The following is a 24,107-nucleotide window of genomic DNA, read 5'->3' as shown; positions in this document are numbered from 1 at the left end:
CACTGGTTCTCCCTTGTCCACTCTGCTAGTTACATCCTCAAAAAATTCCAGAAGATTCATCAAGCATGATTTCCCTTTCATAAATCCATGCTGACTTGGTCCGATCCTGTCACTGCTTTCCAAATGCGCTGCTATTTCATCTTTAATAATTGATTCCAACATTTTACCCATTACTAATGTCAGGCTAACCGGTCTATAATTACCCATTTTCTCTCTCCCTCCTTTTTTAAAAAGTGGTGTTACTCCATAGGAACTGATCCAGATTCGATAGACTGTTGGAAAATGATCACCAATGCATCTACTATTTCGAGGGCCATTTCCTTAAGTACTCTGGAATGCAGACTATCAGCCCCCGGGGATTTATCGGCCTTCAATCCCATCAATTTCCCTAACACAATTTCCCACCTAATAAGGATATCCTTCAGTTCCTCCTTCTCACTAGACCCACTGTCCCCTAGTGCATTCAAAAGGTTATTTGTGTCTTCCTTCATGAAGCCAGAACTGAAGTATTGGTTCAATTGGGCTGCCATTTTTTGTTCCCCATTATAAATTCACCTGAATCCAACTGCAAGGGACCTACGTTTGTCTTCACTAATCTTTTTCTCTTCACATATTTATTGAAGCTTTTGCAGTCAGTTTTTATGTTCCCTGCAAGCTTCCTCTCATACTCTATTTTCCCCTTCTTAATTAAACCCTTAGTCCTCCTCTGTTGAATTCTAAATTTCTCCCAGTCCTCAGGTTTGTTGCTTTTTCTAGCCAATTTATATGCCTCTTCCTTGGCTTTAACACTATCCTTAATTTCCCTTGTTAGCCACGGTTGAGCCACCTTCCCCTTTTATTTTTACTCCAGACAGGGATTTACAATTGCTGAAGATCATCCATGTGATCTTTAAATGTTTGCCATTGCTTATCCACTGTCAACCCTTTAATTATCATTTGCCAGTCTATCCTAGCCAATTCATGCCTCATTCCGTCGAAGTTACCTTTCCTTAAGTTCAGGACCCTAGATTCCGAATTAACTGTGTCACTCTCCATCTTAATAAAGAATTCTACCATATTATGGTCACTGTTCCCCAAGGGGTCTCGCACAACAAGATTGCTAATTAATATTCTGTCTTCGTGTTTTTGCCCCCCAAAGTGGATAACCTCACATTTATCCACATTATACTGCATCTGCCATGCATTTGCCCACTCACCTAAACTGTCCAAGTCACCCTGCGGCCTCCTAGTGTCTCCCTCACAGCTCACACCGCCACCCAGTTTAGTGTCATCTGCAAACTTGGAGATATTACACTCAATTCCTTCATCCAAATCATTGATGTATATTGTAAATAGCTGGGGTCCCAGCGCTGCGGCACTCCACTAGTCACTGTCTGCCATTCTGAAAAGGACCCGTTTATCCCGACTCTCTGCTTCCTGTCTACCAACCAGTTCTCTATCCACGTCAGTATGTTACCCCCAATACCATGTGCTTTGATTTTGCACACCAATCTCTTGTTTGGGACCTTGTCAAAAGTCTTTTGAAAGTCCAAATATACTACATCCACTGGTTCTCCCTTGTCCACTCTACTAGTTACATCCTCAAAAAATTCCAGAAGATTTGTCAAGCTTGATTTCCCCTTCAGAAATCCATGCTGACTTGGACCGATCCTGTCACTGGATACTGTCACTGAACAGGATAGACCTTGGGTGAGATTCCCCCATGCCTAAACAGCGTAATGACATTCACTTTCAAGGTTTATACATGAAGACAGGGGGAAGATTGTCTCCCCATTCAAAACGGTGTGGGATTCTTCAGAGTTCTCTCAGAAAAAGGGGCGAGGGAGGCACATTATACAGCGCTATGGAACCATTCAAATAGGCACTCGGAAAATCTTCCAATTTCATATATGGTCAGCCCGCCCTTCACTTAGGAAAGGTACCAGAGGACTGCAATGCCTCTGCAATCATTAAGTGTCACCATCTTCAGGAGAGGAAGGAGAAAATTGGGGAAAAAAGTGATTATCATGAAGCATTGTGAGGAGTTGCACCTGACCTGCCAAGGAAGTCATCCTTATCAGGGTCTTCATCAAAAAGTTCCATCTCCAAATCTTGACCAAGGGCCTCATGAACTACAGCCTAAAAAGAAAAGCAGCAAAAGCATTGTAAATCATCCACCTTTTCTCAAGAACTTTTGAATTTTAGTATTCCAGAGTTAAAATGAAAATAAAGAGCTATCAAAATATAGCAACATTGAGAGGGGAAAAAGTTGTAAATTTTAGAAATGCTTACCTCATAGATTTCATTCCATTCAGGATTTAAATTTGCTTTAATTGTTTTGCTGCGAAATGACTGTGTGCCAACTCGAATAAGAGCATATGGATCAGACTTCCCTTGGACCATGCCCATAAGATATGTGTCTTTCCTTATCAAATCTGCAGCTTTGTTTAGATAAATTCTCACCACTCCCTGTAAAGCAATGAGGAGATTTCCAACATCACTACACATCATATTATTCAGATACAAATTATTTTTCTCCTAATGCGGAAATTGTTCCACAGTATGACAAATGCTCAAATGCGATTTTCGCCCATCCCTGATGCTGGGTACATTGTTTCGCAGTTTGAACCTAAACATCATTGATTCATTTTCCCTATTGTGCAATGTGAAACCTAGAATGGAAGTCATATTGTCCTGTTGTTACGGTTGCTCTGAAGTCCATACTGTAATTTAAACAAAGCACATCTCGGCCCCAAAATTGCCCCTCGCCCCGATTGAGAGCGGTAACCTACCGGGGCCAGGATTTCCTGCGCCCGGCCCGGATATCCCGACCCCAATGCGGGATTGGACCATGCGCCCCTCAAAGGAATCGGAACACTGTTTCCGGCACTCCGCTTCCTTGGAGAGGGGTTCCTGGGGTGGCAGTGCGGCGTGAGTCCAACGCCATACTGAAGAGGCCAGCACTACTCCGTGTAGCCCTGATGCGCTACAATGCCAGTCCCCGTCAATTAAAGTGGTGAGCCACTGTGCATTCTGCAGGCCCTTTGGAGGCTGCCACTAGGCCACCAGGGAGGCGATCGATCAGGCCAACAGCCCGGCACCCAAAGCAAAGTGCCGGGCTGCATGACAGTGGCCTGGTCGATGAGGGGGCCGCCATTGTCGGGCCGATGCAAGAGTCAGTCGACAAATATAAATGACGGCCTGGGGTGCTAAAGTTCTACCCTCCAAACATCAGGAGCAATTTCCCCGTATGTCTCCCTCTCCCAGGCGAAAATGCCATTGCGCCCCGCGGACGCGCTAACAGGGCTATAAAAAAGGGCCAATTTTAGATTCTTAACTCTCAAGAAATGCTGCAGAACCACTTCTTGAGTAGTTTACAGAAGATTCAGAAATGCTTCAAATTCCAATAATGCAAATAGCTAATATGTACAGATACTAAGGCCGAGGAATATGGGTGGTTTGCGCCACCCGTTAGCACATGAAAAGGTTGAAAAAACGGCAACTGATGCTCTTCCACCAGCTGGTACCGGGTCCTACCGTGGCTGGCATTTTCAGCAGGTCAGCACCGCTGCCTGCGTTTGCTATCGGCAAGAGTATTTTAATAAGTTGGAGAGTGATGCCAATCGGCGTGCAATGGTGAGTTAACGCCAGCTCATACATTTTGGAGTTCTCCACTCGCATTGCTGCCCACTCAAATCACGGCAGTGCGTGCTGCCACTAAAAGTTCTTTCAGCAGCGTTAACGGCCATGAGGAGTCTGGTAGGATGCTCGAGGATGGACGCTGAAACTTCAAATGCCTCCTTTGCCAAGGTTCTTCTCTTAAATATTATTTTACCCATCAGTGTGGAGCGGGGGGGTCAGTAAATCAATGGGTGAACTCCATGAAGATGATGTGTGATAAGATCTCTTATCTGCATTCATGTTATAAACAAACAACCAAAAAAAAGCGACAAACTTAACATGGCAGCTAATATTTTTGGAGCACATACGGCAACTGTTTGGATTGCGCTTTTCTTCCCTGATCCCCTTTGCTGCGACCAGGAGACAAGAGGCAATCTTTGGCTTCCTTCCGAGATTAGCGCAGAAAGAGCGCATTGCACTAGAAAATCACCACCACACTGATGGTAATGAACAGGCAGTACCAGTATGCCGGTGCTGCCTGCGCTCTCTCGGCAGGAGGCCATTATCCTTGGCCGGCAATGTTACCGGCAGGTTTCCAGCGTTCCCCAATTTCTAGGCCATAAAGATTATTCAGAACGTGTACTTGTCAACATAAGCTACTTACGTGTGGTAAAGGAAACTTTAGCTGAGAAACATTGACTTGATTAATCAGTGGGCAGGTGAACCTATTAGGCAATACCATGTACGATGCAATAGTGTCAAGAATCTTTGTGTCTGACAATTGACTGAAAGGAAGAAAAGGATCAGTTAGAAATGGCACATAGCAAAACCAATGACCAACATTGTATTCTTAATTTAGTATTTTCATCACAAGGACCAGTGAGCAATAATCCTTGTACCTGTACCACTGGGCAGCTAAAAAAAAATGCCAATTTTTGTTAAGGTAAAAAGAGATTTTTGTAAATAATATCCAATATTCATAAACTAGAATACAACTGAAATAAAAACAGAAAATGCTGGAAATAAAGAATAGTTTTGTTAGCATTTGGAAAGAGAAAACATTTGGGGTAAAGACCCTTCATCAGAATGTTCTGATGAAATGTCTATACCCCCCAACGTTAACTGGCCCTTTCTCTTTTCAGATGCTGTTAGATTTGACATGTATTTCTAGCAATTTCTGTTTTACTTCAGATCTGCTTTTTTTCCCTTTTAGAACACATGGGAGGACAAATCTGAAAATCATAAACACTGCCACAGACAGCCAGGGGCACGATTATCATCTGTGCATGGTGTATGGGTGTGGTACGTGAGGCAGTTGCTCAGAGGTTTCAGCATGAGAACTGTACGATTTTGAGAACAACCCGCATCATCCTGCAGTTGGCGAGCTGCCAGAGTGAAACGTGCTCCCAAGAGGCAGCTTGGCAATATGGAGACAAGAAATCGGGTTGTGCAGCCATCCATTAAGGCCTGCAGCAGCAACTTAAAAGGGGAGGTGTATTTGTCATTGGGAACAGATAGAAGTAACATTATGGAGCAGCAGGTAACACGAGTGCAGAACCCACAGCAGCGACTATGTAAATTTACATAAAGGTGGAAAAATCACAAGTGACTGCCAGAAAAATATCTCAAAGTGCCATGCAATGTTACCTCACAGCAGCTGAAGTTGGCAGCCTCCCGTCTTATACCGGCCATGGTTCATGGGCGGGAACAGGACATAGCCAGGTAGAGATAAAAATGGCATTGGGGCCTAAATGACCTCATTTGACCCTTATTTGCACAGTTTGAGGTCCCCACCTTTACCAGGCAGGAGTTTGGGCACTAGGATTCAAGTCTGCTTGAAAATTGGAATGGATGTCAAAGCAGCAGTAAGTTGGTTTTGACTAGCTGACAGTTAATTTTGGCTCTATTGCCACCCTGTTTTTTAGCACAAAGTGCGCGGAACAAAACAAATCTCATCTCATGCTCACATTGAGCAGAATGTTTATTCAGAAGAAAATATGACTGAAAACAGACTAATCAGGCCAATCAAATGTGTTTTTCCACAAACTATATACAATTTTTGCCCAGGAACCACACATTAAAAAAAAATATCCTAAGGTAGATAACCCTTTTATGATGAAGACGATATGAGATTTTTCTCTGACCTACAAAGATCAATGTAACATTTTGACATAGATTATTTAACCCTGACCAGTTGCATTTCACAGATGATATTCCTAAAGTCTCAGCAGCATTGGATCTGTTAGAAAGCGCTTACGTTGAGATAGCACCTTTCATGGCCCAAGACGTCCCAAAGAGCTTCACGGCCAATTAATTACTTTTAAAGTGTAATAATTGTTGTAGGGAAATTCAGCAGCCAATTTGTGCACAGACAGCAAGGTCCCAAAAATAGCATTAAATGACTAGATAATCTGTTTTAGTGATGTTGGTTGAGGGCTAAATGATGGCCAGGACACTGGGGATAACTCCCCTGCTCTTCTTCAAAATAGTGCCATGGAATCTTTTACATCGACCTGAGAGGGCAGACGGAGCCTTGGTTTAATATCTCATCCGAAAGTCACAGTAGAATTTATAAATCATCCCAAATAAATAGCAGTACTCTAGCAAAGTGTTTTCTATGGTAACCGTTTTACTGCATTTTGGAGAAGGGTGTCTAAAAATGCATTGGCAATGTTTAATTACATTCTGGGGTTCTTTTCTAATTATCAAATCAAGCAATATTCTGAATGGGGAATAGAACATTTCTTATTTTGTTCAGTCGATGGCAGCTTTTACCAACCTAGACCCGTAAAGCATGCGTTACCTCAACTTTGTACCAACAAAGCTTAGCTCCAACTTCAGAAGAGCATCCTCTACTGCACCAATGTAAATGTTTGTCGAGGAGGCGGTGCGGGGAGATTAAGGAGGCGTACAAGAGGCCCAACGTCAGGGAGCAGAGTCGGGTGTTCGTTGGCGGGGGCGGAGCGGAGCGGACTGGAAAATGATACTTAAACATTTATAGATCACATGGATGAACTTCAACAGTTGTACATCCCTGTCTGGAGTAAAGCGAAGGTTCACCAGACTGATTGCAGAGATGGCTGGACTGACATATGAGGAGAGACTGGATCAACTGGGCCTTTATACACTGGAGTTTAGAAGGATGAGAGAGGATCTCATAGAAACGTATAAGATTCTGACGGGACGGGACAGGTTAGATGCGGGAAGGTGGTTCCCGATGTTGGGGAAGTCCAGAACCAGGGGACACAGTCTTAGGATAAGAGGTCGGCCATTTAGGACTGAGATGAGGAGAAACTTCTCCACTCAGAGAGTTGTTAACCTGTGGAATTCCCTGCCGCAGAGAGTCATTGATGCCAGTTCATTGGATATATTCAAGAAGGAGTTAGATGTGGCCCTTACGGCTAAAGGGATCAAGGGGTATGGAGAGAAAGTGGGAAAGGGGTACTGAGATGAATGGTCAACCATGATCATATTGAATGGTGGTACAGGCTCGAAGGGCCAAATGGCCTGCTCCTGCACCTATTTTCTATGTTTCTATGTTTCTATCAAGGAGGCCTACAAGAGGCCCAATGTTGGGGGGCAGAGTCGGGAGTTCATCGGCGGAGGCTAGCTGGTGCAGCTGCAACAGGGAGAGAAGGCAAAAAAGAATTAGAAAGAAATCGAAAGGTGATGTCACAGCCAAGGGGGTAAGTGTTTGGCAGGTGATTGGTGAGTAGTTTTTCTTTTTCTTTTCTTTATCAGTAAGTAATCTTTAGCATTATTGTTGCCAAATTAAGTTAATCTAAGGGTTAAGTAATGGCAGGAGAGCTCGGACACGTGTTATGCTCCTCCTGTGCTATGTGGGAAGTCAGAGGCGCTTCCAGGGTCCGTGACAACTACATGTGCGGGAAGTGCATCTGGCTGCTGCACCTGACAGACCGCAGTGCGGAACTGGAGCTGCAGGTGGATTTACTCTGAAGCATCCACGATGCTGAGGATGACGTGAATAGCACGTTTAGTGAGTTGGTCGTACCGCAGGTAAAGGTTACGCAGCCAGATAGGGGATGGGTGACCAACAGGAAGAGCAGTGGAAGGAAGGTAGTACAGGGGTCCCCTGCGGTCATCCCCCTGCAAAACAGATACACCACTTTGGGTACTGTTGAGGGGGATGACTCATCAGGGGAGAGCAGCAGCAGCCAAGTTCATGGCACCGTGGGTGGCTCTGCTGCACAGGAGGACAGGAAAAAGAGTGGGAGAGCTAAAGTGACAGGGGATTCTATTATAAGGGGAATAGATAGACGTTTCTGCAGCTGCAACCGAGACTCCAGGATGGTATGTTGCCTCCCTGGTGCAAGGATCAAGGATGTCTCGGAGCAGGTGCAGGACATTTTGAAGGGGTGGGTAAACAGCCAGTTGTCGTGGTGCATTTGGGTACCAACGATATAAAAAATGGGATGAGGTTCTACAAGACAAATTTAGGGAGCTAGGCGCTAAATTAAAAAGTAGGACCTCAAAAGTAGTAATCTCAGGATCGCTACCAGTGCCATGTAGGAATCGCAGGATAGCTCAGATGAATACGTGGCTTGAGGAGTGGTGCAGAAGGGAGGGATTCAAATTCCTGGGACATTGGAACCGGTTCTGGGGGAGGCGGGACCAGTACAAACCGGACGGTCTGCACCTGGGCAGGGCCGGAACCAATGTCCTAGGGGGAGTGTTTGCTAGTGCTGTTGGGGAGCGGTTAAACTAATATGGCAGGGGGATGGGAACCTATGCAGGGAGACAGAGGGAAGTAGAATGAGGGCAGAAGCAAAAGATAGAAAGAGGAAAAGTAAAAGTGGAGGGCAGAGAAACCCAAGGCAAAAAGCAAAAAGGGCCACATTGCAGCAAAATTCTAAAGGGGCAAAGGGTGTTAAAAAGACAAGCCTGAAGGCTCTGTGCCTCAATGCGAGGAGTATACGCAATAAAGTGGACGAATTAACTGCGCAGATAGCAGTTAACGGATATGATGTAATTGGCATCACGGAGACATGGCTCCAGGGTGACCAAGGCTGGGAACTCAACATCCAGGGGTATTCAACATTTAGGAAGGATAGACAGAAAGGAAAAGGAGGTGGGGTGGCGTTGTTGGTTAAAGAGGAAATTAATGCAATAGTAAGGAAGGACATTAGCTTGGATGATGAGAAATCGGTATGGGTGGAGCTACGGAATATCAAAGGGCAGAAAACTCCAGTGGGAGTTGTGTACAGACCACTAATCAGTAGTAGTGAGGTTGGGGACAGCATCAAACAAGAAATTAAGGATGTGTGCAATAAAGGTACAGCAGTTATCATGGGCGACTTTAATCTACATATTGATTGGGCGAACCAAACTGGTAGCAATACGGTGGAGGAGGATTTCCTGGAGTGTATTAGGGATGGTTTTCTAGACCAATATGTCGAGGAGCCAACTAGAGGGTTGGCCATCCTAGACTGGGTGATATGTAATGAGAAAGGACTAATTAGCAGTCTTGTTGTGCGAGGCCCCTTGGGGAAAAGTGACCATAATATGGTAGAATTCTTTATTAAGATGGAGAGTGACACAGTTAATTCAGAGACTAGGGTCCTGAACTTAAGGAAAGGTAACTTCGATGGTATGAGATGTGAATTGGCTAGAATAGACTGGCGAATGATACTTAAAGGGTTGACAGTGGATAAGCAATGGCAAACATTTAAAGATCACATGGATGAACTTCAACAATTGTACATCCCTATCTGGAGTAAAAATGAAAATGGGGAAGGTGGCTCAACCGTGGCTAACAAGGGAAATTAAGGATAGTGTTAGATCCAAGGAAGAGGCATATAAATTGGCCAGAAAAAAGTAGCAAACCTGAGAACTGGGAGAAATTTAGAATTCAGCAAAGGAGGACAAAGAGTTTAATTCGGAGGGGAAAATAGAGTATGAGAGGAAGCTTGCCGGGAACATAAAAACTGACTGTAAAAGCTTCTATAGATATGTGAAGAGAAAAAGATTGCAGTCGGACTCAGGTGAAGTAATAATGGGGAACAAAGAAATGGCAGACCAATTGAACAAATACTTTGGTTCTGTCTTCACAAAGGAAGACACAAATGACCTTCCGGATGTACTAGGGGACCGAGGGTCTAGTGAGAAGGAGGATCTGAAAGATATCCTTATTAGGCGGGAAATTGTGTTGGGGAAATTGATGGGATTGAAGGCCGATAAATCCCCAGGGCCTGATTGTCTGCATCCCAGAGTACTTAAGGAGGTGGCCCTAGAAATAGTGGATGCATTGGTAATCATTTTCCAAGAGTCTATCGACGCTGGATCAGTTCCTATGGACTGGAGGGTAGCTAATGGAACACCACTTTTTTAAAAAGGAGGGAGAGTGAAAATGGGTAATTATAGACCGGTTAGCCTGACAGCAGCAGTGGGGAAAATGTTGGAATCTATTATTAAGGATGAAATAGCAGCGCATTTGGAAAACGGTGACAGGATTGGTCCAAGTCAGCATGGATTTATGAAAGGGAAATCATGCTTGACCAATCTTCTGGAATTTTTTGAGGATGTAACTAGTAGAGTGGACAAGGGAGAACCAGTGGATGTGGTGTATTTGGACTTTCAAAAGGCCTTTGACAAGGTACCACATAAGAGATTGGTGTACAAGATCAAGGCACATGGTATTGGGGGTAATGTGCTGGCGTGCATAGAGAATTAGTTGGCAGGTAGGAAGCAGAGAGTCGGGATAAACGGGTCCTTTTCAGAATGGCAGGCAGTGACTAGTGGGATGCCACAGGGCTCAGTGCTGGGACCCCAGCTATTTACAATATATATTATGAGAACTGTGCGATTTTGAGAACAACCCGCATGAGGGAAATTAGTGTAATATCTCCAAGTTTTCAGCTGACACTAAACTGGGTGGCGGGGTGAGCTGTGAGGAGGATGCTAAAAGGTTGCAGGGTGATTTGGACAGGTTAGGAGAGTGGGCAAATGCATGGCAGCTGCAGTATAATGTGGATAGATGTGAGGTTATCCACTTTGGTGGCAAAAACACAAAGGCAGAATATTGTCTGAATGGCGGCAGATTAGGAAAAGGGGAGGTGCAACGAGACCTGGGTATCATGGTACATCAGTCATTGAAAGTTGGCATGCAGGTACAGCAGGTGGTGAAGGCGGCAAATGGTATGTTGGCCTCCATAGCTAGGGGATTTGAGTATAGGAGCAGGGAGGTCTTGCTGCAGTTCTACAGGGCCTTGGTGAGCCCTGACCTGGAATATTGTGTTCAGTTTTAGTCTCCTAATCTGAGGAAGGACGTTCTTGCTCTTGAGGGAGTGCAGCGAAGGTTCACCAGACTGATTCCTGGGATGGCAGGACTGACATATGAGGAGAGACTGGATCGATTGGGCCCGTATTCATTGGAGTTTAGAAGGATGAGAGGGGATCTCATAGAAACATATAAAATTCTGATGGGACTGGACAGGTTAGATGCAGGAAGAATGTTCCCGATGTTGGGGAAGTCCAGAACCAGGGGACATAGTCTAAGGATAAGGGGTAAGCCATTTAGGACTGAGATGAGGAGAAACTTCTTCACTCAGAGTTGTTAACCTGTGGAATTCCTTACTGCAGAGAGTTGTTGATGCCAGTTCATTAGATATATTCAAGAGGGAGTTAGATATGGCCCTTACGGCTAAAGGGATCAAGGGGTATGGAGAGAAAGCAGGAAAGGGGTACTGAGGGGAATGATCAGCCATGATCTTATTGAATGGTGGTGCAGGCTCGAGGGGCCGAATGGCCTACTCCTGCGCCTATTTTCTATGTTTCTATGTTCCATTTCCCACAGCGCCTCATATTGTGGCCCTGCCTAGTGACACTGCCAATTAGTGCTAAGCATGGGCAATTTTGCACTGTGGTTTGAAACTGCTCCAAGTCATTTCAAGGATTTTCATAGCAAGCAGAGGGAGCTTTCATCCCATCAGACTGAGGTGAAGTCAAGCCCTTGCCTTAGAGTTCAAAAGACAATGTACTCAGAACTGAATAATCAGGGAGCTTAGTGATGAAACAACCATACTTTACTGAAATTCTTTGAACACAGAAATTTAACGAAAGGACCAGATCTGATGAAAGGCCATCAACTTGAAACATTAACTATTTCTCTCTCCACAAATGGCCCCGGAACTGCTGAATGTTTCCAGCATTTTCTATTTTTAGACCAGAGCAGCCTTTCATCCCATCAGTCTGAGGTTTCAGGCGCTTGCCTTCATGTTCAAACAACTATGTACTAAAAACTGAATAATAAGGGAGCTTAGTGAACTGCACGGCAAGGGTTTGAATCAACCTCGGGATGATGGATGAAAGCCTGTTCTGTTATTTTCCATTTCAAAAAAAAAAATAAAGAAGCCAAGTAATTACAGGCCAGTTAACCTGCTATTGGCAGCAAAACAACTGCAAGAGAACATTAGTGAACACTTAGAAAGTTATGGACTAATAAGACAGCCTACATGGATTTGTAATGGGCATGTTATTCTTGATTCATTTAATCAAATTCTTCAAGAATATAAAAAAGGGAATGTAGCAGATATGGAGGTAGAAACGGGGCGGACCTTCCGTTTTTTGAAGATGCTGTTGATATTCGGCACTTAGAAGTTGTTTTTTGGTCAGAGCGAATGTAGTTGCGGCAGAGGGGTGGACGTGCCCTTGCAGTGGGTCAGCCACCCTGATCACTCATCAACGCCACGCTAATGACGCAGCACATTGCTGATGACATCAGCATGATGCGGACGTGTCACAAGGTCTCTCCCCTTCTGCTGAAGGGGAAAGCCGCTGCAAGCTCTGCATATTTTTTAAGTTAGGTCCACTGGGCCAACCAGGGACGGTTTCGGCCAGGCTAGCAGCGCTGCCTGAACCCAAGGGCATAATTGTCGGGCCAACCTGGCAGTTGGCCGACAATAAAAAATAAAATGGCATCGCCACCCTCCCTTTAAGGGCAGCTATGCCACAAGGAGAGCACCGACACAAAAAGCTGTCGGGATCACTGAACGACGACGGCTCCGCTCTCGTGGGCAATTCTGCAAAAGGGATATTTCCTGCGGGACAATTTCGCGAAGGGGTCGCTGCCGGTCGGTAAGGGGTCGGTGTGTACACGCCGCGGCGGGAAAACGGGCGGAGCAGTCCCCTACACCATTCCGACCCTGATGAAGGGCAATTTGCAAAATGGCGGCCCCTCCGCGGAGAGCCGGTGGCCATTCCCCGCCGCTCCGTGGCCATCACTTTCAGGCGGCCAGAGGCTTTATCAGGAGGGGCAATTTCGGCCCCATGGTATATTTGGACTTTCAACAAGAGTATGATAAAATACCACACAGAGATGTGATGAAGCAGTTTATGCCTTGTGTCAAAAAGGGAAATGTGCATTGTCTCTATTTCAAACAGCTCGACAGTTGTCTTCTATTACCAAAATTTAATGTGGTCATCATCATAGGCAGTCACTCAGAATCAAGGAGGACTTGCTTCCACTCCCAAAGTAAGCCCAAAGTGGGCTACAGATTAAAGAAAGACTTGGGTTTATGTAGCGCCTTTCATGACCACTGGAGGTATCAAAGCGCTTTACAGCCAATGACGTATTTTTGGAGTGTAGTCACTGTTGTAATGTAGGAAACGTGGCAGCCAATTTGTGCACAAGCAAGCTCCCACAAACAGCAATGTGATAATGACCAGATAATCTGTTTCTCTTATGTTGATTGAGGGATAAATATTGGCCAGGACACCAGGGATAACTCCCCTGCTCTTCTTTGAAATAGTCCTGTGGGATCTTTTACATCCACTTGAGAGAACAGATGGGGCCTCGGTTTAATGTCTCATCCGAAAGACGGCACCTCCAACAGTGCAGTGTTCCGTTAGTTCTGCACTGGAGTGGCAGCCTAGATTTTTGTGCTCAAGTCTCTGGAGTGGGACTTGAACCCACAATCTTCTGACTCAAAGGCAAGAGCACTACCAACTGAGCCACAGCTGACAAAGTTGTGGTGTTCAACCGGAGGCCTGAGTGGCTTTATAAGCCAGCTAGTAAAATGATTGATCTTTAAGAGGATAATGTGTATTTTATCTGTTACCTTGAGCTTATGCTCATTTGAATTCGACAGAATTAAAGACATGAAACTTGGTTTGCCTTTTTTTGCTGTGATAAAAACAAATCCCAACAAGAAACCTGTTGCAAACATTTAGATACAAACTTTCACCTTCACTGCCTGGTGGAGTGGCTCTCTTGCCGATTGTAGAACCCACTGACACTCCCCAACGGTCTTCTCTCCCCACCGGCGTGAGGGCCTGACCAAACTTGCTCGGAGGGGAGAGTATCCAGAAAACACTTAAGTCGACCAAACTCGGCCCACATATTTTAAAAGATTAAGATAATATTAAGATAATAATTGCAATTCTAATGCTTGTAATTCACATAACCTTTGCTTTCATAGTTTGTGATATAGTCATAATTGAATAGTTAAGTAACTTGCTTGTAGTTCAATGTCAAGTATTGTCCTAGATTTGAAGAATCTAAGATTTTATATTATATTGTACAAACATTTGTAAGTGTAATTTGATACTAGCTGCAGAATGCTGATTGATGAAGCATGCATTTCTTACGGATTGGCGTTAATTTAACTCAACAATACCAAGTGAGGCATAAGCATTAAACTTTCAATACGCATTACCTTGGTTATTGACATTTTGTACATTTGCTCAATTAAAAATAATGTTCCCTTAGTTATCTTAACATTATTTGTTGTGTTCTCATAAAATTAAATTGTGCACAATGGAGCCTCTGCTGAATATTACTCAAAGCACAGAGAAACTTAATGAGTGCTTTACCAGTGAGCCATTTCCTATGTTTTTCTTTAAAGGCATAGATTTCAAATTTCACAGCACTCTAGAGTACTTTGCTGTATATTTTGATAAGCAGCACCATGTGTTTGTTTAATGTCAAGCAAATTATCAGAGTAAACAGGAGTGGAATAATAAATAAGGAAGAAGCAAAGCACCACAGTACAGCGGAGCAATCATCATTGAAAGTATTCCCAAAAATGTAATTGCATTAGATTGTTAACCACACATTGGATACTGTGGGGTAGAGTTTTTGCTCAGTTGCGCTGTTTACTTCAACCCAATTCACCTGAAATTGGCGTAACCTGCGCAATTATATGTGCAATTTACGTTCAGCGCAAATCGAGTTTCCGCAATCTTTTACGTTAGTTTTAAAACCATTGCGCTAGAAGCCATCCCTGCCCACAAAACTGGCCATGCCCCACTGGGTAAATTAATCACCATTGGGAGTTTCCGCTAATTGTGCTCATTTACAGTCCTACGAGGAGGGTCTAAAAATTAAGCTGGTTCTTTTGGACCCAAGGATACAAATAGACACGTTTTAAAAGCTTTTAAAATGAATACTAAGAAAGTGACTACTGTACCCTAAAATATCTAACAAATGTTTCCGAACTCATCCTGTCCATGAGACCCACTTCCTGCTCCCTTGACCCTATTCTCACCAAACAGCTGACCACCCAACTTCCTTTTCTGGCTCCCATGTTAGCTGACATTGTTAACAGTTCTCTCTCCTCAGGTACTGTCCCTCTCTCCCTCAAATCTGCCGTCATCACCCCTCTCCTCAAAAAACAACCCTCGACCCCTCCATCCTTGCACATAACCGTCCCATTTCTAACCTCCCTTTCCTCTCCAAGGTCCTTGAATGTGTGGTCGCCTCCCAATCTGTGCCCATCTTTCCCGCAATTCCATGTTTGAACACCTCCAATCCGGTTTCTGTGCCTGCCACAGTACCGAAACAGCTCTCATCAAAGTCACAAATGACATCCTTTCTGACTGTGACAAAGGCAAACTATCCCTCCCCATCCTTCGACATGGTTCACCACTCTATCCTTCTCCAACGCCTCTCGACCGTCATCCAGCTGGGTGGGACTGCACTTGCCTGGTTCCATTATTATCTATCAAATCATAGCCAGAGAATCACCTGCAATGGCTTCTCTTCCTGCCCCCACATTGTTACCTCTGGTGTCCCCCAAGAATCTATCCTTGGCCCCCTACTAATTCTCATCTACATGTTGCCCCTTAGTGACATCATCCGAAAACACAGCGTCAGTTTCCACATGTACGCTGATGACACCCAGCTCTATCTCACTACCACTTCTCTCAACCCCTCTCTATATTGTCAGACTGCTTGTCCAACATCCAGTTCTGGATAATCAGAAATGTTCTCAGAATTGAATATTAGGAAGACTGAAGCCATTGTTTTAGGTCTCTGCCACTAATTCCGTTCCCTAGCCAACGACTTCATCCTCCCCAACTTCTGTCTGAGGCTGAACCAGACTGTTCGCAACTTTGGTGTCATATTTGACCCTGAAATGATCTTTCGACCACATATCTGCAGCATAACTAAGACCGCCTATTTCCACCTCCGTAACATCGCCCGTCTCCGCCCTTGCCTCAGCACATCCGCTACTGAAGCCCTCATCCATGCCTTTGTTACCTCTAGACCAATGCACTCCTGGCTGGCCTCTCACATTCTACCATACGTAAACTAGAGATGATCCAAAACTCGGCTGCCCATGTCCTAACTCTCACCAAGTCCCGCTCATCCATCACCCCTGCGCTCGCTGACCTACATTGGCTTCCGGTTAAGCAATGTCTCAATTTCAAAACTCTCCTACTTATTTTCAAATCCCTCCATGTCCTCAACCCCCCATCTCTAATCTCCTCCAGCCCCACAATCCACCCCCATCCAGTGATGTCTGCGCTTCTCTAATTCTGCCCTCTTGAGCGTCCCTGATTATAATCACTCAACTATTGGTGGCCGGGCCTTCTGTTGCCTAGGCCCAAACTCTGGAAGTCCCTGCCTAAACCTTTCTTTCCTCCTTCAAGACGTTCCTTAAAATCTACTTCCTTGACCAAGCTTTTGGTCAGCTGTGCTAATTTCTACTTATGCGGCTCGGTGTCAAATTTTTTTGATCTCATGATACTCCCTGTGAAGCACCTTGGGACGTGTCACTATGTTAAAGGCACTATATAAATACAAGCTGTTGTTTTTGTCTATTTTTTAGTAAGTAATTTTCAGTAATTTAAAATCAGGTTATTCACAGGTGGTAGAGTGACATGGTCATTAAAAATGCGTATTTTTGTGATGAACCTATTTTCAGCTCTCATATTGGACTGTTAATAAATGCTGTAATTGGAATAAAATTCAGTTTTCAGCTCTCGTATTGGACTGTTCAGCCACCTAAGGACTCATTCTAAGAGTGGAAGCAAGTCTTCCTCGATTCTGAGGGACTGCCTATGATGATGATTTTCAGTTGTATTAATCAAACTGCAACAAATTATCACTTAAACATATCAAGGAATAATTTTTTAAATTGTTATAAAAAGTATGTTTTAAAACGCAGCCTGATTGTGTGGTTCATGGCAGATTTTGCATTCAGAGATATGAAAGCGAGTTTGAATAGAAACTCGAGAAAAAACATACTTTTAAAAATTGGTTCGATTTGTGCCCGGATCACCAATTGCGCCCAAAGTGGAAACTCTACCTCAATGTTTAGAACCATATGAAATCTAATTATTCAAATGTGATGATTCAGTCATTTGGATGAAATCACATGTTGTGTGGGCTAATCCTTTGTTGAAATATTGGACAACGGGACTCCATGCAAACACAGTAATGTGTTCATGTGCTACTATCACACAGCACAATTTTATCCTAATTACAGCATTTATTAACATGACACATGGAATAAATATTTCCTTTTTTAGTTAATTCTTACTTATATACAAGGTGTGATATTACCAAGTGTCCACACTTCCTAGCCTTCCAGCTCATGTTGCTATGCTTGAGACATTTGCCTGGCACAAGTTATCAAAATAAGTAACTAAGTGGAGGAGAAGATATTTATCAAATTACTGTTATTTGATATGTTACTGGAATGATCTCCAATTACCAGAACAAAACAATTACAGTTTGGCCTTACTCCCCCAGCACTTCTACAGTGTTCACAGCTCAAACATGGTTTTCATAAGCACACCGAGTCCACTAATGAACCTTATATGATCTGCGTGTGGAATATAGTGCCCAGGTTTAGCAATTAACCCCAAATTGCAACCAATGGGCAAGAAACATTGGACACAGTTTTAAAACAGGTTGCTCAATCACTATGAGCCTATTTTACACTTCAGGCATAGATCAATTTCACCACCCCTAGGAACTATTCCATAAAATGACAACACAGAATTCAAGTTGCACCTAAAGCAAAGTTCCAGTATCCTGACTGATTTCCAAATCAATCAATCAATCTGGCTGATTCCCAGAGACAACCTGTCTCCTGTCCTCCATTTTCATGTCTACTGAGGTAGACTAGTTTCCATTTTAACTCCAGTTATTTTAAAACATTATATGAAATATATATACCCATTTCTCTATCACAAAAGCGCCAAACTTAAATGGATTCAATTAAAATGGGAAAAGCAAGAGGACGCAGTAAGTGCGTTTGGATGAGCATCTGATAATAGGCAACCAAGTCCTGCTTCCATAGCTCATCAGGATGGGATGCCTCCCACAGTGATTAATTAATTCACTGAAACACTGACCCAAGGGAATATTTCCTTTCTGTACCATGTGTAGCTAAAATCATAAACAAGTTTATAAAGATTATAAAGAATCCAAATTTGCTACACACAGCACAGAGTAAATCTCCTTGACATCTCACTAAAAAAAAATAGCTGAGGTTTAATCCATCATTGTCATAGTTACCCCAACCAAAACATCATCTGTTGTTCCCATTATTTATTGTAAACCCATTAAATCCTTTGCATTCTCCTTTGGGATACCGTTAATCTTTAACAATTCAATTCCATCCTAACTATGAATTTAAGACTTGCCACTGAACACATTTAAGGACTGCAAGAGCATTATAAAAAAGATATAGATTTAATGATCATAAAAACCACGATGGAGACCGTGTTTTACAAAAGGTACTTAATTTACAGTAGTTTCATGCATGATTAGTGAAATGTTTGAAAAACAATGAAGATAGTTTGATGGAAACATAACTGTCTCCTGCCATTAATATACTGATGTACATTTATTTCTGGAAAGATAATGTACTCTTATGCAGCTCATTGAAGGAGACTAGCATTCCAATTGGCAGCTTTACATACAAAACAGGAATGACTAGAAGGGAATGACTTTCCCAATGCGATTATTGTTTTAGAAGAGAAGATCCTAGATCATAAATTCAAATGTAAATGCTAAATGTTTCCCTCCATTTTTAGCTAAAATTATTCAAATTGTGCAGATTTTCTCCTGCATTGTGACCATTTTTTCTACCACAAATTAGCTGTTACTACAACTTATATTATATAAAGAATGCTTGATGTCAATACCTGGTTATAAGGCAAATTATATAAAGAACATTTGATGTCAATACTTGGTTGATGAGGCGAATTAGAAATATAAGCAATATAACCTTTCCTCCACACAATACCGAACAATTGAATTATGATTATAAGGTTATGATTTACGGCAGGTAGCTGGAGAGTCAAATGCTAGGGCTGGAAATTATGTTGAATTGAATTTCAGAGAGGCTGCTTTTCAATGACGGTGGTGCTCACACATCTATTGACTCATACGGCAAATCTGCAATTGTTAAATTCATGACAATTACAGGGAATCAGGAGCTTACACATTTCTTTATAGTGCTTTCCTGCTGCTGTAAGAAATGGAATAGGATACTGAAGGTTTTTTTTTATGGTTCCAATTTTTAATATATATTTTAAACAGAGTTTCCACTTTGGATTCAATTGGTAATCCGGGTGCAAATTGCGCTAGTTTTCCGAAGTGAAGTTATGGTTCAAGTTTCTACTCAAATTCATTTGTATATAACCAAACTTAAAATCTTCCATGAACCAGCGCAATCAGGTAACGGAATAGAAAGTAATTATTTATGATTTTATCCTTGCATTAAAATATATTCTTTGATGTATTTAAGAGTGGTAACCTGGTGCCACTTTATCAATACAGCTGAAAATGAATTCATCACAAAAAAGAAGCATTTTTAATAAGAGTGTTTAGCAATGTTCCCTCTAATTGTTTGGGGGGTGCACTGCCCCTTTAACTGGCTGTGTGGCCCATTCAAATTTTTACGCATGTACGTTTTTTCCATTTTAAAACAGTTGAGCAGCCTGCGTGGCATCACCATGCTGCTCAACGGAAACATTGGTGTCTAGCCAACACCTGCGTAACCCGATTTTAAAATCACTGAAAATAACTTTAAAATTCTATACAGAAGCATTTACCAGTTTCATTGGTGTACACTAACTAGTGAATTTCTTTGTAAATTAAATATTTTTTTAATATTTAAAGTTTTTAAAACATGCCTACTAGTGTCTTTGCACCTAAAAAAAGCTTAATTTGAAGAGCCTCCTCGAGAGCCTGCAAACAGATAAAATCAGTAACTCGCCATGCTCACAATCTGGGGGCATGGCCAATTCTGTGGGCGGGGCCAGCTTCCAGCGCGATGTTTTTGAAACCAGATTAAAGATTGTGGAAACTATTTACGCTGGATGTGGCTTGTGTTCAAAATTCCATGATCTCGATCTTTTGTGCTAGTTTGGCCGATTTCAGGGGAGTGGCAGAAACCTTGATATTTTCTGAATTAGAGAATTGAAAAGTGGTTTAATTTCAATTCTTCCAGAGAATATGCAGGTTTCACAATTCCTGGAATTAACATGAAACAGGCTTTATAATTTCCTCTGTTCATAAATTTTAGCAAAATAGTAGATGCAAATATATTTTATACTCATTCACTTTTTGCTGAACAGAGGAAAGATACCCAGGATTGACCAATTATTCATTATTCCTTTATTTCACTGTAAAACCAACATACAAATCTATTCCACTTCCTAATCTGTGAAAAAAGTTAGATGCTGTAGAATACTTACTTGAGTCCTGGGATATCCAATAGGTTGGTCAGTCCTGTCCAGTTGATTTCCAGAAACTGATGGTAGAAATTGATACCATCAGATAAAGCATATTATTAACAAGAAAAACTTTTTGTTTCCACAGCGAGGTATAGTATTCAAATTACATTGTCAAATCTTTATTCAGGTTAGGAACTTACTGTTTTCTTTAAAATATGGTGTGATTTTTGGGGTTGATATGGTAAACAGTAGTTTGTCTTCACTTCACCACAAAATCATACATCAACAGCAGGATATTTTTAATTGACCCAGGAGAACGCTCCCCACTCACTCACAGCATTCCATTTGACCCCCTTCCCCAGTTATTAAGGCATTTTCCCCTCACTATCTTTTGCCACCAGTTACAGCAGCTCTTTCTTAAATTCCTTTCCATTGCTCCACAAAGATAATACTCACATTTTGACAGATAAATACAGGCAGATTGTCATGGTGCCGAGAATAAATAGTGACAAAAGCAAATTTTCTGTGGAACTGGGAATCAGAACCAGAATCAAAACCGTAACTACAATTGGAATCAACTGGGGGCAAAATGACAACTGCAACTGGAATGAAAGCAAATTATTATAGTAATAACAGAATTAATTAGTGGCTTCGGGATCTGGAACTTGTTGCTCAAGTTAGGGAGTCAACAACAATAACCTACATTTGTGTAGCAACTTTAATGCGGAAAAATGTTGCTTTCCAGATGAAAAAAATAAAAAGGACAAGAGATTGAGGGGTAACTAAAAACGGGACAAAGAGATAGGTTTCAAGGCAGTTTTTAAAAAGTTGAAAAGAGGAAAATAAAAGGAGGCAGATGGGTTTAGGGAGGGAGCTGCAAGGATTGGGGCAAATGCAGCTGAAGGCTCTACCAACAATGGTAGGGCAAAGGATGGGCAGATGCACAGAAGGCCAGAGCTGGAGTACTGAAAGATGCAGGAAGGGAGATAAAGCTGGAGGAAAGTGCAACAGTAAAGTGAAGCGCGATCATGAAACCATTTGAAGATGAGGAAGATGATTTTTGATTCAATTTATTGGTGGATAGTTAGGTCAGCCCCTACCCTTTTCCCAGCTAAGATCAACTATTTCAGTAATGATTGGGGGAGCAGATTAAGGAAACAAAACCATTCTCTTCTGTATGTCTCAGTTACTCACTGGCTAACTTTTCAAAGCCATTAAGAAAGTCCTTCATGATCGCATTTTCAATCTTTAAATAGTGCTGATTTTCAGGCAAGTTTCATATTTGAAAGGACTATGCACTTTAGTAAAGGTACCAGATTTTCCAAAACTGCCTGTAACTCTGTCAAGAACCAACCCTATTTCCTTAATGAACCTTGATGGACCTGGTGCTTATTAGCCTCGTCCATTGATAGTCCAACTCTTGGGAGGGGTCAGGAGGAAAATCCTGTACTGCTGCAACAGCAAGGGCCACGATAACCATTTGTGCATGGAACAATGTGGCTCATTGCAATTTCTAAGGCTGTTGTGATTCATGGTACCAAACCCACAAATTTTAAGACTCTTCAGTTGAGGTGTAACTATTTACAATCCAGAAAGGAGGATCCAGTTTTTTGGCTCTCAGGGAAGAAGGCCTACAAAAGACATGAACAGGCTTGTGGAACGAGGTGGCCTTGGCAGTGAATGTCACATCAAACTATTCCCACATGCCGGAAGATGTTCACCAACCTGTCCAGGACAATGCCATTTCTTGTAGGTATGCACTCTAATAAGCATGTTTCTATTTTGCAACCATCTTGCCATCACTGTATTAAACACCATCTACAACTTGCCACTTTTGTGCAGGAGGTGCCGCAATACCCTTCAAACACCTTTTGTTCTCCTACAAGTGTTCCTAAAGGAAGACTCACTTGATATGTTTTTCCTTGTGAGCACCAGTTCTCGCCACCATTACAAAATATCTTCTGAAACACGGGTTGCATTCCATAAACTGACAAGCTGAGGAAATGGCTGAACAAATCCGACCTCGCTTGGGGCAAAAGAAAGTGGAGGACCACAGCTTTTGGGGTGGGGATTCGACAGTAGGCTTCCTCGCCCCTGGTTCCTTCAATTAACATTTTGGGATGGGCCAAAATTGGGACGATTTCCAGAGGAAAATATGTCTTAAGCATATTTTGTGGTTTCTTTTATTCTATTGCTGAATGAACCATTTAAAGAAACTCTGATAAAGTGATTTACAAACTGTTAATTCTGCTTGCAGGTTAATGAATAGTCAACTATGTTTGCATTCATCTGTTGTTACCAGCATACTGCCTCCGTCAGCCTGGACTCAAATTGGCATTTTCAGCAAAAACACTGCCAATACTATTCCACAATTAACGGTGAAAGGGCAAGTTTTCTTCTTCCCCATCTCTTCTGGACTCCAGGAAGATCACGATTATTACGAGCTTACTAAACATCATTTGCTTCGATGCTAGTAACGACAGAAATAACACTGATGGCAAGCGGATCACCTCTCTGGCACCATGGATAAACTCTGCTTCCAAGACACCTGGGGGAAAGGTCACAGCCTGTAACACTGCCTGAGCAGGCGTGCAGGGCAGAATATTCCATTTTTAAAATACCCAGTCTATCCGGAAGGATTTTAGAATTCAGCAAAGGAGAACCAAGAAATTGATAAAGAAAGGGCAAATAGAATATGAAAGTAAACCAGCGAGACACAAAAACAGACTGTAAAAGTTTCTATAGGAATGTAAAAAGGGAAAGATTCCCACAAGTAAATGTGGGTCCCCTACAGGCTGAGACAGGAGAAATGATAAATGGGGAATAAGGAAATGGCAGAGAAATTAAACAAATACTTTGTGTCTGTCTTCACAGAATCTGTTAAGAGTTTTTTGTTGTTATATCTAGCAGAATAGATAAGGGGGGGTGGTGAAACCAGTGGATGTGGTGTATTTGGATTTTCAGGTGGCATTCCCACATATAGTAGCATGGATTGAGGATTGGTTAACGGACAGAAAACAGAGTAGGAATAAACAGGTCATTTTCGGGTTGGCAGGATGTATCTAGTGGGGTGCCGTAAAGAATCGGTGCTTGGGCCCCAGCTATTTACAATCTATATCAATGATTTGGATGAGGGGACCAAATGTAATATATCCAAGTTTGTTGATGATACAAAGCTAGGTGGGAATGCAAGTTGTGAGGAGGATGCAAAGAGATTTCAAGGGGATATAGACAGGCTAAGTGAGTGGGCACGAATATGGCAAATGGAATATAATGTGGAGAAATGTGAAGAAAAATAGAAAAGCAGAGTATTTTTTTTTTTAAATGGTGGTGTTCAGAGGGATCTGGGTGTCCTTGCACATGAATCACTGAAAGTTAACATGCAGGTACAGCAAGAAAGCAAATGGTGTGTTGGCCTTTATTACAAGAGGATTTGATAATAAGAGTAAAGACATCTTACTGCAATTATATAGGGCCCTAGTGAGACTGCACCTGGAGCATTGTATACAGTTTTGGTCTCCTTACCTAAGGAAAGATATACTTGCCATTGAGGAATGCATCGAAGGTTCATT

General features: G+C 42.5%; 1 protein-coding gene across 1 annotated transcript in view; it reads right to left on the bottom strand.

Moving 5' to 3' along the window:
* LOC139257543 (extended synaptotagmin-3-like) overlaps positions 1–24,107 on the bottom strand; it is a 184,863-nt gene that overhangs the window by 48,324 nt on the left and 112,432 nt on the right. Inside the window, exons 7-10 of the mRNA XM_070874517.1 lie at positions 20,557–20,612; positions 4,265–4,385; positions 2,272–2,448; positions 2,036–2,118 (exon numbers count right to left, since the gene is read on the bottom strand). Coding sequence (XP_070730618.1) covers positions 2,036–2,118; positions 2,272–2,448; positions 4,265–4,385; positions 20,557–20,612 — 437 coding nt within the window. The remainder of the gene's footprint in view (positions 1–2,035; positions 2,119–2,271; positions 2,449–4,264; positions 4,386–20,556; positions 20,613–24,107) is intronic.

This window comes from Pristiophorus japonicus, chromosome 3, assembly GCF_044704955.1.
Source record: "Pristiophorus japonicus isolate sPriJap1 chromosome 3, sPriJap1.hap1, whole genome shotgun sequence".
Classification (NCBI taxonomy): domain Eukaryota; kingdom Metazoa; phylum Chordata; class Chondrichthyes; family Pristiophoridae; genus Pristiophorus; species Pristiophorus japonicus.
The sequence above is the reverse complement of the archived record's forward strand: the minus strand, read 5'-3'. Positions and strand labels throughout refer to the sequence as shown.